The sequence below is a fragment of the Oncorhynchus masou genome, unplaced genomic scaffold (genome assembly GCF_036934945.1).
Source record: "Oncorhynchus masou masou isolate Uvic2021 unplaced genomic scaffold, UVic_Omas_1.1 unplaced_scaffold_2988, whole genome shotgun sequence".
In the NCBI taxonomy this organism is placed as follows: Eukaryota; Metazoa; Chordata; class Actinopteri; order Salmoniformes; family Salmonidae; genus Oncorhynchus; species Oncorhynchus masou.
In genome coordinates, this window is record NW_027009407.1 from 879 (window position 1) to 21641 (window position 20763).

Below are 20763 nucleotides of genomic sequence, written 5' to 3' on the forward strand. Positions count from 1 at the left end.
AATTTACTTGCAAATTATGGTGGAAAATAAGTATTTGGTCACCTACAAACAAGCAAGATGTCTGGCTCTCACAGACCTGTAACTTCTTCTTTAAGAGGATCCTCTGTCCTCCACTCGTTACCTGTATTAATGGCACCTGTTTGAACTTGTTATCAGTATAAAAGACACCTGTCCACAACCTCAAACAGTCACACTCCAAACTCCACTATGGCCAAGACCAAAGAGCTGTCAAAGGACACCAGAAACAAAATTGTAGACCTGCACCAGGCTGGGAAGACTGAATCTGCAATAGGTAAGCAGCTTGGTTTGAAGAAATCAACTGTGGGAGCAATTATTAGGAAATGGAAGACATACAAGACAACTGACTCGATCTGGGGCTCCACGCAAGATCTCAGCCCGTGGGGTCAAAATGATCACAAGAACAGTGAGCAAAAATCCCAGAACCACACGGGGGGACCTAGTGAATGACCTGCAGAGAGCTGGGACCAAAGTAACAAAGCCTACCATCAGTAACACACTACGCCGCCAGGGACGCCTGCACTACGCCTGCAGTGCCAGGCGTGTCCCCATGCTTAAGCCAGTACATGTCCAGGCCTGTCTGAAGTTTGCGAGAGAGCATTTGGATGATCCAGAAGAAGATTGGGAGAATGTCATATGGTCAGATGAAACCAAAATATAACTTTTTGGTAAAAACTCAACTCGTCATGTTTGGAGGACAAAGAATGCTGAGTTGCATCCAAAGAACGCCATACCTACTGTGAAGCATGGAGGTGGAAACATCATGCTTTGGGGCTGTTTTTCTGCAAAGGGACTGATAAAGCAAAGAATGAATGGGGCCATGTATCGTGAGATTTTGAGTGAAAACCTCCTTGCATCAGCAAGGGCATTGAAGATGAAACGTGGCTGGGTCTTTCAACATGACAATGATCCCAAACACACCTCCCGGGCAACGAAGGAGTGGCTTCGTAAGAAGCATTTCAAGGTCCTGGAGTGGCCTAGCCAGTCTCCAGATCTCAACCCCATAGAAAATCTTTGGAGGGAGTTGAAAGTCTGTGTTGCCCAGCAACAGCCCCAAAACATCACTGCTCTAGAGGAGATCTGCATGGAGGAATGGGCCAAAATACCAGCAACAGTGTGTGAAAACCTTGTGAAGACTAACAGAAAACGTTTGACCCCTGTCATTGCCAACAAAGGGTATATAACAATCTATTCAGATAAACTTCTGTTATTGACCAAATACTTATTTTCCACCATAATTTGCAAATAAATTCATTAAAAATCCTACAATGTGTTTTTCTGGAGAAAAAATAATCTCATTTTGTCTGTCATAGTTGAAGTGTACCTATGATGAAAATGACAGGCCTCTCATCTTTTTAAGTGGGAGAACTAGCACAATTAGTGGCTGACTAAATAATTTTTTGCCCCACTGTAAATCTTATACATTGTGATCTAAAAGGACAAACTAATCCCAGCACTCCTACTCCGATACACTTTATGAATATGGGCACTGGTCCATTCATGTATAGGTGGGAATCATGAGAGTGAGCGCATACACACACACGCACACACACACACACACACACACACACACACACACACACACACACACACACACACACACACACACACACACACACACACACACACACACACACACAGCAAACAGTGTTAACTCGCCGAGCTGAAGGTTAGACGTTACTTCAGCAGCTTAACTACCGTCTGCTGTGTTCAGCTTTCAGACAAGGTTGAAACCACTCTCTGTGATCTACATCAACACCGTTATCAACTGTTCTTGGTGTGCAGAGTACTGCTGATGGACTTTATACATCCAGATTTACCTCATTATGTCTTTGTGTGTGTCTCTTTCTCTCTCTCCCCCTCTCTCATTCTCATTCTCTCTTCCCCCCCTTCACTCTCTCTCTCTCTCTCTCTCTCTCCTGCAGTAATCGAGACCCAGTCTCTGCAGGGTCATAGAGAGGAGCACAGTCTGGTCTCTCCCGGTTCCTACATCATCGGCAACACCACCGTGGACTACCAGAAAGGGACAGACAGACAGACGCTCAGGACACAAGGACCTCTGGGAGCCGATTACATCATCAAGGTGACATGAGGAAGAGGAGCTGATGGAAACGTCTACCTACATCATTCATGAGTCATTTCTCAATTTCTCTTATGATTCTGAAAGTCTTTTTTGTGTTCTTAGATGTTGTAATCTGAGTAACCATATCAATATTGTCTTTGTAAATGACCATTCTTTTACATCCACTCATGTCAGAATACTGAACAGATTCATGACAATTTTGTAGAGAAAGCCCTTGCCAATACATACACATTGCATGTTAGTGAAGTATGCTGATTACACCCACAAAGTCAGCTTACGTCCCAAATCCCACCATATTCCCTTTGTAGTGCACAACCTTTGACCTAGTTCACTTTTAAGTCGTGCACTTCAGGGGATTGGGTTCCATTTGGGACACTACCCAAGCTCTCTCTCATGTCATTGAGGTTATCAAAGCATTGCACAAACATGACACGACTCCCATTTCTGTGGCAATAAAACACTGCGTGCCATGGCTCTCCTAATCATCATCATCATCGTTAGCATCTTCATCATGATCATCATAGTCTGAAAATCAGGCCCTATGTGTATTCCATAGCAGACACTAGTATGTAGGCCTAGGCCTAGGTTGCCTGCTAAATGGCGCCCTTTTCCCTTTCTAGTCCACAACTTTTAAAATGAGTGCACTGTAAAGGTAAAAGGGTTCCGCTGTCTTTCACATGGAACCAATGACACAATGACATAATATAGGATTTGGACCGGCGCCTACAGCCCGGCAACATAAATGAACTACACATAACCCACAGCACAAATGTTTAGTTTAAAAAATAACTTCTACTTTCATCTGATGTCAGCAAATCCTTGTTTATTCAATGTGATTATTAATGTTGAAATAATTCATTTAAGTAAAGGGATACTAGAAGGGAGTGTGGTCCAAATGCTTGATTGCGAGACATTCTTCTGATGATTGTTCTGCATGAAAATGAGGATTGGGCTGGTTCATGTTGGCACCAGAGTCTGTTCAGACATTGAGTTTTACGACTTTATACACTGAGTTCTAAGGCCAGTGACTGAGTTTGAGTCTTAAATCTCAATAATCTTTCTAAACATGTCTAGATCTCGAGACATCTTTAGATATGGATGTGTGAGTGCGTGCACGTGATTGTGTGAGTGTGCGTCTGTGTCTAACAGTGTGTGTGTTCTCTCCAGGTGAAATATGCTGCTCCGAAGGACACGATGGTCCAGTTCCTGTTCTATCAACCAATCAGGTACCAGTGGAGAGAGACTGACTTCTTCCCCTGCTCTGTCACCTGTGGAGGAGGTGAGACTGACCCCAGATCAGCTCTTAAAGAGACTGTTGTTGCTAGCTAACAAGGCCGAGCCTTTTAAGGACCCTAAGCGATCAAAAACCTGTGTGGTGAAAACATTTTAGCATTTTAGCTGTCTTTGTGGTGGAGAGAAAAATGTGCAAATAATTTCAATTAAATGTAAAATGTTTTGCCATGGCACTCAGGTAGTTATTGAAGTTTTAAAACACATTTCATGTAATTCTACTCATTACTACAAAGTTTAGTTAGCTTGTTAAACTTACTTACTAAGCGATGTAAAACATTTGATCTGACATGTGTTCATTGAGTGACTTGCAGAACAAGTGGAAAATGTCTGATGCACTACCACATGTTGAAATGGAAACTTGTGTTTTCTACTAAATTATTATCATTACTATTATCATTGTGTTTACTTGATAGCAACCTACACAAATAGCTAGCTAGAACAAAGTGTTAATCAGATAAATTCATTAAAAAGATTAAAAGCGATACAAACAACTCTCAATAGTAAATTGGGAACCAACTGAGTTCCTAGCAGCCGTGGGGCCCTAAGTGGCTGCTTATGTTGTTTATTGGCTGTGCCAGCACTGAAGATTTATGACTGAACCCAGATCAGCTCTTATAGAGACTGTTGAAGCCAGCTATTAGCTGAAGCATTATGACTGAACCCAGATCATTCTTATAGAGACTGTTCTTGTTGCCCGCAACAGCTTTGCCTGAACCCGGACCAGCTCTTATAGAGACTGTTGAAGCCTACTATTAGTTAAAGCTTTATGACTGAACCCAGATCAGCTCGTATAGAGACTGTTGAAGCCTACTATTAGTTAAAGCTTTATGACTGAACCCAGATCAGCTCTTATAGAGACTGTTGAAGCCTACTATTAGTTAAAGCTTTATGACTGAACCCATATCAGCTCTTATAGAGACTGTTGAAGCCTACTATTAGTTAAAGCTTTATGACTGAACCCAGATCAGCTCTTATAGGTGTCAAAGCTGGAGACGTTGATGAGGCTTGAGATATGATTGAGCAAAACGTTAACCCAGCATTAACCAAACATTCATCCAATGTTTCCCATTTCATACATTCAATTTATATTTTGGTTACATTTTGGTTGCTGCATTATGAGGCAATGCATCCGATTGTGAAGGACCCAACGTGTCTGTGTTTTAGTGCTTTCGTTTCATGTTTCTTCCCAAAACAGACATTGAGACAAACATTTGAATGGCCCAAAATGAACCCATTGCCCACCAAATGTTAGTCCAATGTTTGCTTTCGATCCTATTCATTGCTGACCTTGATTGTTTCTGCCTATTGCCAGGTTACCAGCTGAACTCAGCAGAGTGCACAGACATCAGGTCCAGTCAGGTGTTACCAGAGCAACACTGTAACAGCTACCCTGAGAACACCAAACCCACGCCCAAACTCAAGGAGTGCAACATGGACCTCTGTCCAGAGAGGCATGTACATGTACCAATCACAATGGTTGCCCTATGGGCCCTGGTCAAAAGCAGTGCACCATGTAGAATTGGGAGCCATTTGGGACATACCCTATTTTGTTTCCAGTCGTGGTTGTGCATGTGAAGACTGTATCGGAAACATGGTTCCTCTGAATGGTCATGGTGACATGGCGTTGTCTTTCTCTTTCTCTTCTCTAGTGATGGCTTCATAGAGGTGATGCCTTATGACCACTTTCAGCCTCTGCCACGGTGAGTGACCATCATAGTCAATCACAGAGCCTGTACCCTGTAGTACCCTGGACAGGACACTAGTCTATCACAGGGCCTGTACTACTGTAGTACCCTGGACAGGACACTAGTCTATCACAGAGCCTGTACTACTGAAGTACCCTGGACAGGACACTAGTCTATCACAGAGCCTGTACTACTGTAGTACCCTGGACAGGACACTAGTCTATCACAGAGCTTGTACCCTGTAGTACCCTGGACAGGACACTAGTCTATCACAGAGCCTGTACTACTGAAGTACCCTGGACAGGACACTAGTCTATCACAGAGCTTGTACCCTGTAGTACCCTGGACAGGACACTAGTCTATCACAGAGCCTGTACTACTGAAGTACCCTGGACAGGACACTAGTCTATCACAAAGCCTGTACTATTGATATACCCTGGACAGGACACTAGTCTATCACAGGGCCTGTACCCTGTAGTCCCCTGGACAGGACACTAGTCTATCACAGAGCCTGTACTACTGTAGTACCCTGGACAGGACACTAGTCTATCACAGGGCCTGTACTACTGTAGTACCCTGGACAGGACACTAGTCTATCACAGAGCCTGTACTACTGATATACCCTGGACAGGACACTAGTCTATCACAGAACCTGTACCCTGTAGTACCCTGGACAGGACACTAGTCTATCACAGAGCCTGTACCCTGTAGTCCCCTGGACAGGACACTAGTCTATCACAGAGCCTGTACCCTGTAGTACCCTGGACAGGACACTAGTCTATCACAGGGCCTGTACTACTGTAGTACCCTGGACAGGACACTAGTCTATCACAGGGCCTGTACTACTGAAGTACCCTGGACAGGACACTAGTCTATCACAGGGCCTGTACTACTGTAGTACCCTGGACAGGACACTAGTCTATCACAGAGCCTGTACTACTGTAGTACCCTGGACAGGACACTAGTCTATCACAGAGCCTGTACTACTGTAGTACACCCCCTGGACAGGACACTAGTCTATCACAGGGCCTGTACTACTGTAGTACCCTGGACAGGACACTAGTCTATCACAGAGCCTGTACCCTGTAGTACCCTGGACAGGACACTAGTCTATCACAGAGCCTGTACCCTGTAGTCCCCTGGACAGGACACTAGTCTATCACAGAGCCTGTACCCTGTAGTACCCTGGACAGGACACTAGTCTATCACAGAGCCTGTACTACTGTAGTACACCCCCTGGACAGGACACTAGTCTATCACAGGGCCTGTACTACTGATGTATCCTGGACAGGAAACTAGTCTATCACAGAACCTGTACCCTGTAGTAACCTGGACAGGACACTAGTCTATCACAGAGCCTGTACTACTGTAGTACCCTGGACAGGACACTAGTCTATCACAGAGCCTGTACCCTGTAGTACCCTGGACAGGACACTAGTCTATCACAGAGCCTGTACCCTGTAGTACCCTGGACAGGACACTAGTCTATCACAGGGCCTGTACTACTGTAGTACCCTGGACAGGACACTAGTCTATCACAGAGCCTGTACCCTGTAGTACCCTGGACAGGACACTAGTCTATCACAGAGCCTGTACCCTGTAGTCCCCTGGACAGGACACTAGTCTATCACAGAGCCTGTACCCTGTAGTACCCTGGACAGGACACTAGTCTATCACAGAGCCTGTACCCTGTAGTCCCCTGGACAGGACACTAGTCTATCACAGAGCCTGTACCCTGTAGTACCCTGGACAGGACACTAGTCTATCACAGAGCCTGTACTACTGAAGTACCCTGGACAGGACACTAGTCTATCACAGGGCCTGTACTACTGTAGTACCCTGGACAGGACACTAGTCTATCACAGAGCCTGTACTACTGTAGTACCCTGGACAGGACACTAGTCTATCACAGGGCCTGTACTACTGTAGTACACCCCCTGGACAGGACACTTGTTTATCACAGAGCCTGTAATACTGTAGTACTATGACATTATTATTACTGTCAGTAACAGAGAGGACATGTCAAACATCTTCTGAGCATATATATTCTTCCTACATAGTATAGTTATGCCTATGCTATGTCACGGAATTAGGTGTCACAGATAGTCACAAACATGTTATAGCTCTGTGTTAGCTTCTCCTATGTTATGCTATGTCATATTAAATCAAATGTATTTATATAGCCCTTCTTACATCAGCTGATATATCAAAGTACTGTACAGAAACCCAGCCTAAAACCCCAAACAGCAAGCAATGAAGGTGTAGAAGCACAGTGGCTAGGAAAACCTCCCTAGAAAGGCCAAAACATAGGAAGAAACCTAGAGAGGAACCAGGCTATGAGGGGTGGCCAGTCCTCTTCTGGCTGTGCCGGGTGGAGATTATAACAGAACATGACCAAGATGTTCAAATGTTCCTAAATTACCATCATGGTCAAATAATAATCACAGTAGTTGTCGAGGGTGCAACAAGTCAGCACCTCAGGAGTAAATGTCAGTTGGCTTTTCATAGCCGATCATTGAGAGTATCTCTACCGCTCCTGCTGTCTCTAGAGAGTTGAAAACAGCAGGTCTGGGACAGGTAGCATGCCCAGTGAACAGGTCAGGGTTCCATAGCCGCAGGCAGAACAGTTGAAACTGGAGCAGCAGCACGGCCAGGTGGACTGGGGACAGCAAGGAGTCATCATGCCAGGTAGTCCTGAGGCATGGTCCTAGGACTCAGGTCCTCCGGGAGAGAGAAAGAAAGAAAGAAAGCATACTTAAATTCACACAGGACACCGGATAAGACAGGAGAAATACTCCAGATATAACAGACTGGCCCTAGCCCCCGACACATAAACTACTGCAGCATCTTGGAGGCTGAGACAGGAGGGGTCAGGAGACACTGTGGCCCCATCCGATGATACCCCCGGACAGGGCCAAACAGGCAGGATATAACCCCACCCACTTTGCCAAAGCACAGGCCCCACACCACTAGAGGGATATCTTCAACCACCAACTTACCATCCTGAGACAAGGCCGAGTATAGCCCACAAAGATCTCCGCCACGGCACACCGAAAGGGGGGGCTCCAACCCAGAGACGAAGACCACGTCAGTGACTCAACCTACTCAAGTGACGCACCCCTCCTAGGGACGGCATGGAAGAGCACCAGTAAGCCAGTGACTCAGCCCCTGTAATAGGGTTAGAGGCAGAGAATCCCAGTGGAGAGAGGGGAACCGGCCAGGCAGAGACAGCAAGGACGGTTCGTTGCTCCAGAACCTTTCTGTGCACCTTCACACTCCTGGGCCAGACTACACTCAATCATATGACCCACTGAAGAGATGAGTCTTCAGTAAAGACTTATAGTTTGAGACCGAGTCTGCGTCTCTCACATAAAAATGGAGCTCTATAGGAGAAAGCTCTGCCTCCAGCTGTTTGCTTAGAAATTCGAAATTCTAGGGACAATTAGGAGGCCTGGGTCTTGTGACCGTAGTGTACGTGTAGGTATGTACGGCAGGACCAAATCGGAAAGATAGGTAGGAGGAAGCCCATGTAATGCTTTGTAGGTTAGCAGTAAAACCTTGAAATCAGCCCTTGCCTTAACAGGAAGCCCGTGTAGGGAGGCACTGGAGTAATATGATCACATGTTTTGGTTCTAGTCAGGATTCTAGCAGCCGACAGATCAGATCTAAACCAGGCCAGAACTTGTCCCTGTAGACCAATTTGGGTTTCCAATCTCTCCAAAAGAATGTGGTGATCGATGGTATCAAAAGCAGCACTAAGGTCTAGGAGCACGAGGACAGATACAGAGCCTCGGTCTGACGCCATTAAAAGGTCATTTACCACCTTCACAAGTGCAGTCTCAGTGCTATGATGGGGTCTAAAACCAGACTGAAGCATTTTGTATACATTGTTTGTCTTCAGGAAGGCAGTGAGTTGCTGCGAAACAGCTTCTTTTTTTAATTTTGAGAGGAATGGAAGATTCGATATAGGCTGATAGTTTTTTATATTATCTGGGTCAATGTTTGGCTTTTTCAAGAGAGGCTTTATTACTGCCACTTTTAGTGAGTTTGGTACACATCCGGTGGATAGAGAGCCGTTTATTATGTTCAACATAGGAGGGCCAAGCACAGGAAGCAGCTCTTTCAGTAGTTTAGTTGGAATAGGGTCCAGGGTCCAGTATGCAATATCTGTGTCACTGTTTAAAACATCATAAAGAGTTATATGCATCGTATTGCTGTTTTTCCCCAGGTGGGAGCAGGGTCCCTGGACGGAGTGTTCAGTGTCGTGTGGGGAGAGCGGCGGGCTGCAGGAGCGCAGCGTGGTGTGTGTTGAGGACGACGACCATGGACAGATCACTCAGGTGGAGGAGTGGAAGTGCACACACTCCCCTCGGCCAATCACGCAGCAGAGCTGCAACAGCTTCACCTGCCCACAGTGGGTTGCCATGGAGTGGTCTCAGGTGAGCTACCAAGTGAAAACATCTAATCAAGGTTTTTATTGATCACATTCACAGTTTACCAGGTGTTATAGTGGGTGCAGTGAAATGCTTATGTTACTAGCTTCTAACAATGCAGTAAAATGTCAAACAATTAAAATGTTTAAAAAAATAAATAATAATAAAGTACGGCGGGATGAATCTGATTAACCAAATAGCACTGCATAAACCAGGATCATTTACACAAGATCAGCTAATCATTCTATGTATATGCATAGCAGTATATATTTTAGAGTAATCTCTAATCTCTATCAAAAATCCAGTGTATAAATAAAGATGAAGTGTCTATTAACAGGGTAGGTCAAATTCAGTGTACAGTAATATAAATAATATGATAGACTATTTACAGTATCTACCAGTGTTTCAATGTCTCTATAGCTGTCATGTCTTGTTATGTCTGTTCCTGTCCTTTCTCTTCATTCTCTCTCTCTGCTGGTCTTTTTAGGTTACCTTCTCTGTCTCTCATTCTTCAGCTGTTCTACATCTCCTCTAACTAGCTCATTCACTCTTTCACACCTGTTCTCTCTTCCCCCTCTGATTAGGTCTCTATTTCTTTCTCTGTTCCTGCTACTTTCAGTGTCTGATTCTTGTTTGTGTTTTTTGATGCCAGAAGCAAGCTGTCGTCTCGTTTGCTTCCACCTTGTCCTGTCCTGTCGGAGTCTGCCTGGCAGGTGTATCCTGCACTATACTAACGTTCTTTTGTTCCGCTGACAACGTTGGAAGAGGATTTATGCCATTCCTGTTTTTCATTAAAGAACTCTGTTTTCTGTTAAAACCGCTTTTGGGTCTTCACTCAAGTTCATAACAGAAGAATCAGACCAAGAATGGACCCAGCGGCTCCGGACCCTTTTCACTCCGCCGTCGAGATCCAGGGAGCGATGCTAGGCAGACACGAGGAGGAATTGTCTGCTGCTCGACATGCCGTTGAGACCCTGGCCGTCCAAGTCTCCGACCTCACAAGACAGGTTCACCAACTCCACCTCGATCCACCGCCCACTTCCAGGGTTTCCGAGTCTCCGGAGCCCAGGATCAACAACCCGCCGTGTTACTCTGGGGAGCCCACTGAGTGCCGCTCATTCCTCACTCAGTGTGATGTGGTGTTCTCTCTCCAGCCCAACACTTACTCCAGGAGCGCAGCCCGCATCGCCTACGTCATTTCTCTCCTTACCGGACGGGCGCGTGAGTGGGGCACGGCAGTCTGGGAGGCGAGGGCTGAGTGTATTAACCAGTATCAGGACTTTAAGGAGGAGATGATACGGGTTTTTGACCGTTCTGTTTTTGGCGAGGAGGCTTCCAGGGCCCTGTCTTCCCTATGTCAGGGAATAGATCCATAACGGATTATTCTATTGAGTTTCGCACTCTCGCTGCCTCTAGTGACTGGAACGAGCCGGCTTTGCTCGCTCGTTTTCTGGAGGGTCTCCACGTCGAGGTTAAGGATGAGATCCTCTCCCGGGAGGTTCCTTCCAGTCTGGACTCCTTAATAGCTCTCGCTATTCGCATAGAGCGACGGTTTGATCTTCGTCGCCGAGCTCGTGGAAAGGAGCTCACGTTCTCCGTTGCTCCCCTCTCCACATCACTGCCACCTGCCGCATCACTGCCACCCTCCTCCGCCGGCTCGGATGCTGAGCCTATGCAGCTGGGGGTATTCGCATCTCGGCCAAGGAGAGGGAACGGAGAATCACCAATCGCCTCTGTCTCTACTGCGGCTCCGCTGGTCATTTTGTCACCTCATGTCCAGTAAAAGCCAGAGCTCATCAGTAAGAGGAGGGCTACTGGTGAGCGCAACTACTCAGGCCTCTCCTTCTGGATCACGCACTACCTTTCCGGTCCATCTCCGCTGGCCCGGTTCATCTGCTTCCTGCAGTGCCTTGATAGACTCTGGGGCGGAGGGCTGTTTTATGGACGAGACCTGGGCTCGGGAACATGACATTCCTCTCAGACAGTTAGGGGAGCCCAGGGCCTTGTTCGCTTTAGATGGTAGTTCTCTCCCCAAGATTCAGCGTGAGACGCTGCCTTTAACCCTCACTGTCTCTGGTAATCATAGCGAAACCATTTCTTTTTTAATTTTTCGTTCACCTTTTACACCTGTTGTTTTGGGTCATCCCTGGCTAGTGCGCCATAACCCTTCTATTAATTGGTCTAGTAATACTATCCTATCCTGGAATGTTTCTTGTCATGTAACCTGTTTAATGTCTGCTATCCCTCCTGTTTCCTCTGTCTCTTCTTCACAGGAGGAGCCTGGCGATTTGACAGGGGTGCCGGAGGAGTATCACGATCTGCGCACGGTGTTCAGTCGTTCCAAGGCCACTTCTCTCCCTCCACACCGGTCGTATGACTGTAGTATTGATCTCCTTCCGGGAACTACTCCCCCCCGGGGTAGATTATACTCTCTGTCGGCTCCCGAACGTAAGGCTCTCGAGGATTATTTGTCGGTTTCGCTCGACGCCGGTACCATAGTCTCCTCCTCCCCCGCCGGAGCGGGGTTTTTTTTTGTTCAGAAGAAGGACGGGTCCCTGCGCCCATGCGTGGATTATCGAGGGCTGAATGACATAACAGTTAAGAATCGTTATCCGCTTCCTCTTATGTCCTCAGCCTTCGAGATCCTGCAGGGAGCCAGGTTTTTCACCAAATTGGACCTTCGTAACGCCTACCATCTCGTGCGCATCAGGGAGGGGGACGAGTGGAAGACGGCGTTTAACACTCCGTTAGGGCACTTTGAATACCGGGTTCTTCCTTTCGGCCTCGTTAACGCTCCAGCTGTCTTTCAGGCACTAGTTAACGACGTCCTGAGAGACATGCTGAACATTTTTGTTTTCGTTTACATGGACGATATCCTGATTTTTTCACCGTCTCTCTCGATTCATGTTCAGCACGTGCGACGCGTCCTCCAGCGCCTTTTGGAGAACTGTCTTTATGTGAAGGCTGAGAAGTGCACTTTTCATGCCGCCTCTGTCCCTTTTCTCGGTTCCGTTATTTCCGCTGAGGGCATTAAGATGGATCCCGCTAAGGTCCAGGCTGTCATTGATTGGCCCGTTCCTAAGTCACGCGTCGAGCTGCAGCGCTTTCTGGGCTTCGCTAATTTCTACCGTCGTTTCATCCGTAATTTCGGTCAGGTGGCAGCTCCTCTCACAGCCCTTACTTCTGTTAAGACGTGCTTTAAGTGGTCCGTTTCCGCCCAGGGAGCTTTTGATCTTCTTAAGAATCGTTTTACATCCGCACCTATTCTTGTTACACCTGACATCTCTAGACAGTTTGTTGTTGAGGTTGACGCGTCAGAGGTGGGCGTGGGAGCCATTCTTTCTCAGCGCTCTCTCTCTGACGGCAAGGTCCATCCTTGCGCGTTTTTCTCTCATCGCTTATCGCCGTCAGAACGTAACTATGATGTTGGTAATCGCGAACTGCTCGCCATCCGCTTAGCCCTAGGCGAATGGCGACAGTGGTTGGAGGGGGCGACCGTTCCTTTTGTCGTTTGGACTGACCATAGGAACCTTGAGTACATCCGTTCAGCCAAACGACTTAATGCGCGTCAGGCTCGTTGGGCTCTGTTTTTCGCTCGTTTCGAGTTTGTTATTTCTTATCGTCCGGGCTCAAAAACACCAAACCTGATGCTTTATCTCGTCTCTTCAGTTCTTCTGAGGTCTCCACCGACCCCGATGGGATTCTCCCTGAGGGGCGTGTTGTCGGGTTGACTGTCTGGGGAATTGAGAGGCAGGTAAAGCAAGCACTCGCTCACACTCCGTCGCCGCGAGCTTGTCCTAGGAACCTTCTGTTCGTTCCCGTTCCTACTCGTCCGGCCGTTCTTCAGTGGGCCCACTCTGCCAAGTTAGCCGGCCACCCCGGCGTTCGGGGTACGCTCGCTTCCATTCGCCAGCGTTTCTGGTGGCCCACTCGGGAACGTGACGCGCGTCGATTTGTCGCCGCTTGTTCGGTCTGCGCGCAGACTAAATCTGGGAACTCTCCTCCTGCCGGCCGTCTCAGACCGCTTCCCATTCCCTCTCGACCGTGGTCTCACATCGCTTTAGATTTTATCACCGGACTGCCTTCATCAGCGGGGAAGACAGTTATTCTTACGGTTGTCGATAGATTCTCTAAGGCGGCTCATTTCATTCCTCTCGATAAGCTCCCTTCTGCTAAGGAGACGGCTCAGATCATTATCGAGAATGTTTTCCGAATTCATGGCCTTCCGTCTGACGTCGTTTCCGACAGAGGCCCGCAGTTCACGTCTCAATTTTGGAGGGAGTTTTGCCGTTTGATTGGGGCTTCCGTCAGTCTCTCGTCCGGCTTTCATCCCCAGTCTAACGGTCAAGCCGAACGGGCCAATCAGACTGTTGGTCGCATTTTACGCAGTCTTTCTTTTCGTAACCCTGCGTCTTGGTCAGAACAGCTCCCCTGGGCAGAGTACGCCCACAACTCGCTTCCCTCGTCTGCTACCGGTCTATCCCCTTTTCAGTGTAGCCTCGGGTACCAGCCTCCGCTGTTCTCATCTCAGCTCGCCGAGTCCTGCGTCCCCTCCGCTCAGGCTTTTGTCCAGCGTTGCGAGCGCACCTGGAAGGGGGTCAGGTCGGCACTTTGCCGTAATAGGGCGCAGACTGTGAGGGCCGCTAATAAGCGTAGGACCAAGAGTCCTAGATATTGTTGCGGTCAGAGAGTATGGCTCTCCACTCAGAACCTTCCCCTTAAGACAGCTTCTCGCAAGTTGGCCCCGCGGTTCATTGGTCCGTTCCGTATTTCCCAGGTCATTAATCCTGTCGCAGTGCGACTTCTTCTCCCCGCGCTATCTTCGTCGCGTTCACCCGGTCTTCCATGTCTCCTGTGTTAAGCCCGTTCTTCGCGCCCCCGCTCGTCCCCCCCCCCATCCTTGTCGAGGGCGCACCCATCTACAGGGTTCGTAAGATTTTGGACATGCGCCCTCGGGGCCGTGGTCATCAGTACCTAGTGGATTGGGAGGGGTACGGTCCTGAGGAGAGGAGTTGGGTTCCCTCTCGGGACGTGCTGGACCGTTCGCTGATCGATGATTTCCTCCGTTGCCGCCAGGTTTCCTCTCGAGTGCGCCAGGAGGCGCTCGGTGAGTGTGGGGGGGTACTGTCATGTCTTGTTATGTCTGTTCCTGTCCTTTCTCTTCATTCTCTCTCTCTGCTGGTCTTTTTAGGTTACCTTCTCTGTCTCTCATTCTTCAGCTGTTCTACATCTCCTCTAACTAGCTCATTCACTCTTTCACACCTGTTCTCTCTTCCCCTCTGATTAGGTCTCTATTTCTTTCTCTGTTCCTGCTACTTTCAGTGTCTGATTCTTGTTTGTGTTTTTTGATGCCAGAAGCAAGCTGTCGTCTCGTTTGCTTCCACCTTGTCCTGTCCTGTCGGAGTCTGCCTGGCAGGTGTATCCTGCACTATACTAACGTTCTTTTGTTCCGCTGACAACGTTGGAAGAGGATTTATGCCATTCCTGTTTTTCATTAAAGAACTCTGTTTTCTGTTAAAACCGCTTTTGGGTCTTCACTCAAGTTCATAACAATAGCATAAGACAGCAGTGTTGGCTGTGTGTGTCTGAGTATGAGTGTGTGTGTATGTCTGTGTGTTTGTGAGTATGAGGTGTGTGTGGGTGTGTCCGATGATCTGATGGTCTGGTGATAGAAGCTGTTCAATAGTCTGATGGTCTGGTAATAGAAGCTGTTCAACAGTCTGATAGTCTGGTGATAGAAGCTGTTCAATAGTCTGATGGTCTGGTGATAGAAGCTGTTCAATAGTCTGATGGTCTGGTGATAGAAGCTGTTCAACAGTCTGATGGTCTGGTGATAGAAGCTGTTCAACAGTCTGATGGTCTGGTGATAGAACCTGTTCAACAGTCTGATGGTCTGGTGATAGAAGCTGTTCAATAGTCTGATGGTCTGGTGATAGAAGCTGTTCAACAGTCTGATGGTCTGGTGATAGAAGCTGTTCAATAGTCTGATGGTCTGGTGATAGAAGCTGTTCAACAGTCTGATGGTCTGGTGATAGAAGCTGTTCAACAGTCTGATAGTCTGGTGATAGAAGCTGTTCAATAGTCTGATGGTCTGGTGATAGAAGCTGTTCAATAGTCTGATGGTCTGGTGATAGAAGCTGTTCAACAGTCTGATGGTCTGGTGATAGAAGCTGTTCAACAGTCTGATAGTCTGGTGATAGAAGCTGTTCAATAGTCTGATGGTCTGGTGATAGAAGCTGTTCAATAGTCTGATGGTCTGGTGATAGAAGCTGTTCAACAGTCTGATGGTCTGGTGATAGAAGCTGTTCAACAGTCTGATGGTCTGGTGATAGAACCTGTTCAACAGTCTGATGGTCTGGTGATAGAAGCTGTTCAACAGTCTGATGGTCTGGTGATAGAAGCTGTTCAACAGTCTGATGGTCTGGTGATAGAAGCTGTTCAACAGTCTGATAGTCTGGTGATAGAAGCTGTTCAACAGTCTGATGGTCTGGTGATAGAAGCTGTTCAATAGTCTGATGGTCTGGTGATAGAAGCTGTTCAACAGTCTGATTGTCTGGTGATAGAAGCTGTTCAACAGTCTGATGGTCTGGTAATAGAAGCTGTTCAACAGTCTGATGGTCTGGTGATAGAAGCTGTTCAACAGTCTGATGGTCAGTGATAGAAGCTGTTCAACAGTCTGATGGTCTGGTGATAGAAGCTGTTCAACAGTCTGATGGTCTGGTGATAGAAGCTGTTCAACAGTCTGATGGTCTGGTGATAGAAGCTGTTCAACAGTCTGATGGTCTGGTGATAGAAGCTGTTCAACAGTCTGATTATCTGGTAATAGAAGCTGTTCAACAGTCTGATGGTGTTAGAAGCTGTTCAACAGTCTGATGGTCTGGTAATAGAAGCTGTTCAATAGTCTGATGGTCTGGTAATAGAAGCTGTTCAACAGTCTGATGGTCTGGTAATAGAAGCTGTTCAACAGTCTGATGGTCTGGTGATAGAAGCTGTTCAACAGTCTGATGGTCTGGTAATAGAAGCTGTTCAACAGTCTGATGGTCTGGTAATAGAAGCTGTTCAACAGTCTGATGGTCTGGTGATAGAAGCTGTTCAACAGTCTGATTGTCTGGTGATAGAAGCTGTTCAACAGTCTGATGGTCTGGTAATAGAAGCTGTTCAATAGTCTGATGGTCTGGTGATAGAAGCTGTTCAACAGTCTGATGGTCTGGTAATAGAAGCTGTTCAACAGTCGGATGGTCTGGTGATAGAAGCTGTTCAACAGTCTGATGGTCTGGTAATAGAAGCTGTTCAACAGTCTGATGGTAATAGAAGCTGTTCAACAGTCTGATGGTCTGGTAATAGAAGCTGTTCAACAATCTGAGGGTCTGGTGATAGAAGCTGTTCAACAGTCTGATGGTCTGGTAATAGAAGCTGTTCAACAGTCTGATTGTCTGGTGATAGAAGCTGTTCAACAGTCTGATGGTCTGGTGATAGAAGCTGTTTTTTAGTCTCTTGGTCTGGTGATAGAAGCTGTTCAACAGTCTGATGGTCTGGTGATAGAAGCTGGTTTTTAGTCTCTTGGTCTGGTGATAGAAGCTGTTCAACAGTCTGATGGTCTGGTGATAGAAGCTGGTTTTTAGTCTCTTGGTCTTAGCTCTGATGCACCTGTACTGACTCCGTCTGTCAGATGGTAGCCATCCTTGGTTCAGGTGGATTGAGTCCTTAATGATCTTCTTGGCCTTCCATTGACACCGAACGCTGTAGTTTCCTTCACCTCCCTCTGAAGAGCCTTGCGTTTGAGTGTGGAGCAGTTGCCGTATCAGGTGGCGATGCAGCCCGACAGAAGGCGCTCAATGCACTTGCACTTGCTAGCTAATTTGTCCTATTTAGCTATCTTGCTGTTGCTAGCTAATTTGTCCTGGGATATAAACATTAGGTTGTTATTTTACCTGAAATGCACAAGGTCATCTACTCCGACAATTAATCCACATATAGAACAGCCAACCGAATAGTTTCTAGTCATCTCTCCTCCTTCCAGGCTTTTTCATCTTTGAACTTATATGGTGATGGCATCTATACTTTCATAGTATTACCACGACAACTGGCAAACCAGTTTGTCTTTCAATCACTCACATGGGTATAACCAATGAGGAGATGGCACGTGGGTACCTGCTTCTATAAACCAATGAGGAGATGGGAGAGGCAGGACTTGCAGCGCGATCTGCGTCAGAAATAGAGAGGAGTTCTATTTTAGCCCTTGGCATCGCAGACAATCGTTGGCGCGCGCGAGCAGTGTGGGTGCAATAATTGAATAACATGGATTTCTAAATGTATTTTGCGACGCTCACGCACATGACGTGTCCGGTTTGGTCAGCATGTTAGGGGCCACGTCTAATTTATTCAGCCGCCTGAGGTTGTAGAGGCGCCTTCTTCATCATGATGTCGGAGTCCTCAGTGGTCCTCAGTGATGTGCACACAGAAGAACTTGAAGCCTCTGCCTCTGTTAATTGGCTACAAGTCCCTGTAAACTGGCTATGAAGCCGATATGAACTGGCTATGAAGCCTATATGAACTGGCTGTATGTGGTAAGAACAGGAGCTTATGTGCATATAACATATACAATTTATATAAAGTCAGTATTACGTTTATATAAACTGGTGGTTGGTTAAAGTGTGTGCTATTGTAACTGTGTGTGTGTGTGTGTGTGTGTGTGTGTGTGTGTGTGTGTGTGTGTGTGTGTGTGTGTGTTTTGCAGTGCACAGTGACATGTGGCCGTGGGTTGCGGTACAGAGTGGTCCTGTGTATCGACCACAGGGGACAGCACACTGGTGGCTGTAACACATCCCTCAAACCACATATCAAAGAAGACTGCCTGGTACCTGTCGCATGCCACAAACCCAGAGGTACGGTATCCACTGTGTCTGTGTTTATGTGTGTGTGTGTGTCCCTGTCTACATACAGCTAATACTGTCAGCATCCCCTGTCTACATACAACTAATACTGTCAGCATCCCCTGTCTACATACAACTAATACTGTCAGCATCCCCTGTCTACATACAACTAATACTGTCAGCCTCCCCTGTCTACATACAACTAATATTGTCAGCCTCCCCTGTCTACATACAACTAGTACTGTCAGCCTCCCCCTGTCTACATACAGCTAATACTGTCAGCCTCCCCTGTCTACATACAACTAGTACTGTCAGCCTCCCCTGTCTACATACAGCTAATACTGTCAGCCTCCCCTGTCTACATACAGCTAATACTGTCAGCCTCCCCTGTCTACATACAGCTAATACTGTCAGCCTCCCCTGTCTACATACAACTAGTACTGTCAGCCTCCCCCTGTCTACATACAGCTAATACTGTCAGCATCCCCTGTCTACATACAGCTAATACTGTCAGCCTCCCCTGTCTACATACAACTAGTACTGACAGCCTCCCCCTGTCTACATACAGCTAATACTGTCAGCCTCCCCTGTCTACATACAACTAGTACTGACAGCCTCCCCCTGTCTACATACAGCTAATACTGTCAGCATCCCCTGTCTACATACAGCTAATACTGTCAGCCTCCCCTGTCTACATACAGCTAATACTGTCAGCCTCCCCTGTCTACATACAGCTAATACTGTCAGCCTCCCCTGTCTACATACAACTAATACTGTCAGCCTCCCCTGTCTACATACAACTAATACTGTCAGCCTCCCCTGTCTACATACAGCTAATACTGTCAGCCTCCCCTGTCTACATACAACTAGGACTGTCAGCCTCCCTGTCTACATACAGCTAATACTGTCAGCATCCCCTGTCTACATACAACTAGTACTGTCAGCCTCCCCTGTCTATATACAGCTAATACTGTCAGCCTCCCCTGTCTACATACAACTAATACTGTCAGCCTCCCCTGTCTACATACAACTAATACTGTCAGCCTCCCCTGTCTACATACAACTAGGACTGTCAGCCTCCCTGTCTACATACAGCTAATACTGTCAGCCTCCCCTGTCTACATACAACTAGTACTGTCAGCCTCCCCTGTCTACATACAACTAGTACTGTCAGCCTCCCCTGTCTACATACAACTAGGACTGTCAGCCTCCCTGTCTACATACAGCTAATACTGTCAGCCTCCCCTGTCTACATACAACTAATACTGTCAGCCTCCCCTGTCTACATACAACTAGGACTGTCAGCCTCCCTGTCTACATACAGCTAATACTGTCAGCCTCCCCCGTCTACATACAGTCAGGAGTAAAACTCAATCTGGCAAGCAAATACTTACGCAGCAGACAATTAACTAAGTCATAGGGCTTCATTATCACAGCTAGATATGGCTGAGGGACTGGAGACTAAAGAGCACTGGATTGTGTATATGTGTGTGTGTGGGGCGGGGGGGTGTATCAGAAAGTCTGTGTGTGGAGTGTGTATGTGTGTGTGCAGAGTGATGTGGGTTTGGCTCTAGAACTCCAGGCTTCAGTAATGTTGGCAAAGAGTCAAAACTGGCATCGTGGTAGACATCTGGAGTAAATGGAGGGTGAAAATATGAGCTACTTGAGAGGGAAATATTTGCTTTTTAAAAGTCTCCCAGTGAAATAGTAAGGATGATAATTTGGTTGAGAGGAAGAGATGCGTTGTAAATCAACTCTTCTGATTTAGTAGTATGGTGATTGGTTTGGTCGTTTTCATGCTGGGGTCAGTCAGGGCCTTGCACACCCATGCACACAGTCTCTCTTACACACACACACACACACACACACACACACACACACACACACACACACACACACACACACACACACACACACACACACACACACACACACACACACACACACACACACACACGCATGCACACACACGCATGCATAGACACACACACACACACACACACACACACACACACACACACACCCTTGTGGGGACCAAACAATTGATTCCCATTCAAAATCCTATTTTCCCTAACCGCTAACCGTAACCCTTTAACCTAACCCTAACCTTAGCCCAAACCCTAATTAACTGTAACCCTAACCCTAAACCTAATTCCTAAGCCTAAAATAGCATTTTTCCTTGCGGGCTGGCAAAATGTCCCCACAAGGATATTAAATAAATGTTCTGGTCCCCACAAAGATAGTAAAACCAGAGAGAGAGAGATGTTTCACACATTGCAGTGTTATCCTAGGCCAACCCATGGGAACGTGGCCTAAAACTCTCTTTCCCTGATCTGGAGTCAGTTACTGTGCCCAGTGTAAGGCAGCTGACTAACTAT

General features: G+C 47.0%; 1 protein-coding gene across 1 annotated transcript in view; it reads left to right on the forward strand.

Moving 5' to 3' along the window:
- Positions 1–1943: 1943 nt before the first annotated feature.
- LOC135534091 (ADAMTS-like protein 3) overlaps positions 1944–20763 on the forward strand; it is a gene marked incomplete at both ends in the record, with an annotated part of 41055 nt that continues 22235 nt past the window's right edge. Inside the window, 6 exons of the mRNA XM_064961233.1 lie at positions 1944–2101; positions 3269–3380; positions 4707–4845; positions 5044–5094; positions 9308–9518; positions 18250–18397. Coding sequence (XP_064817305.1) covers positions 1944–2101; positions 3269–3380; positions 4707–4845; positions 5044–5094; positions 9308–9518; positions 18250–18397 — 819 coding nt within the window. The remainder of the gene's footprint in view (positions 2102–3268; positions 3381–4706; positions 4846–5043; positions 5095–9307; positions 9519–18249; positions 18398–20763) is intronic.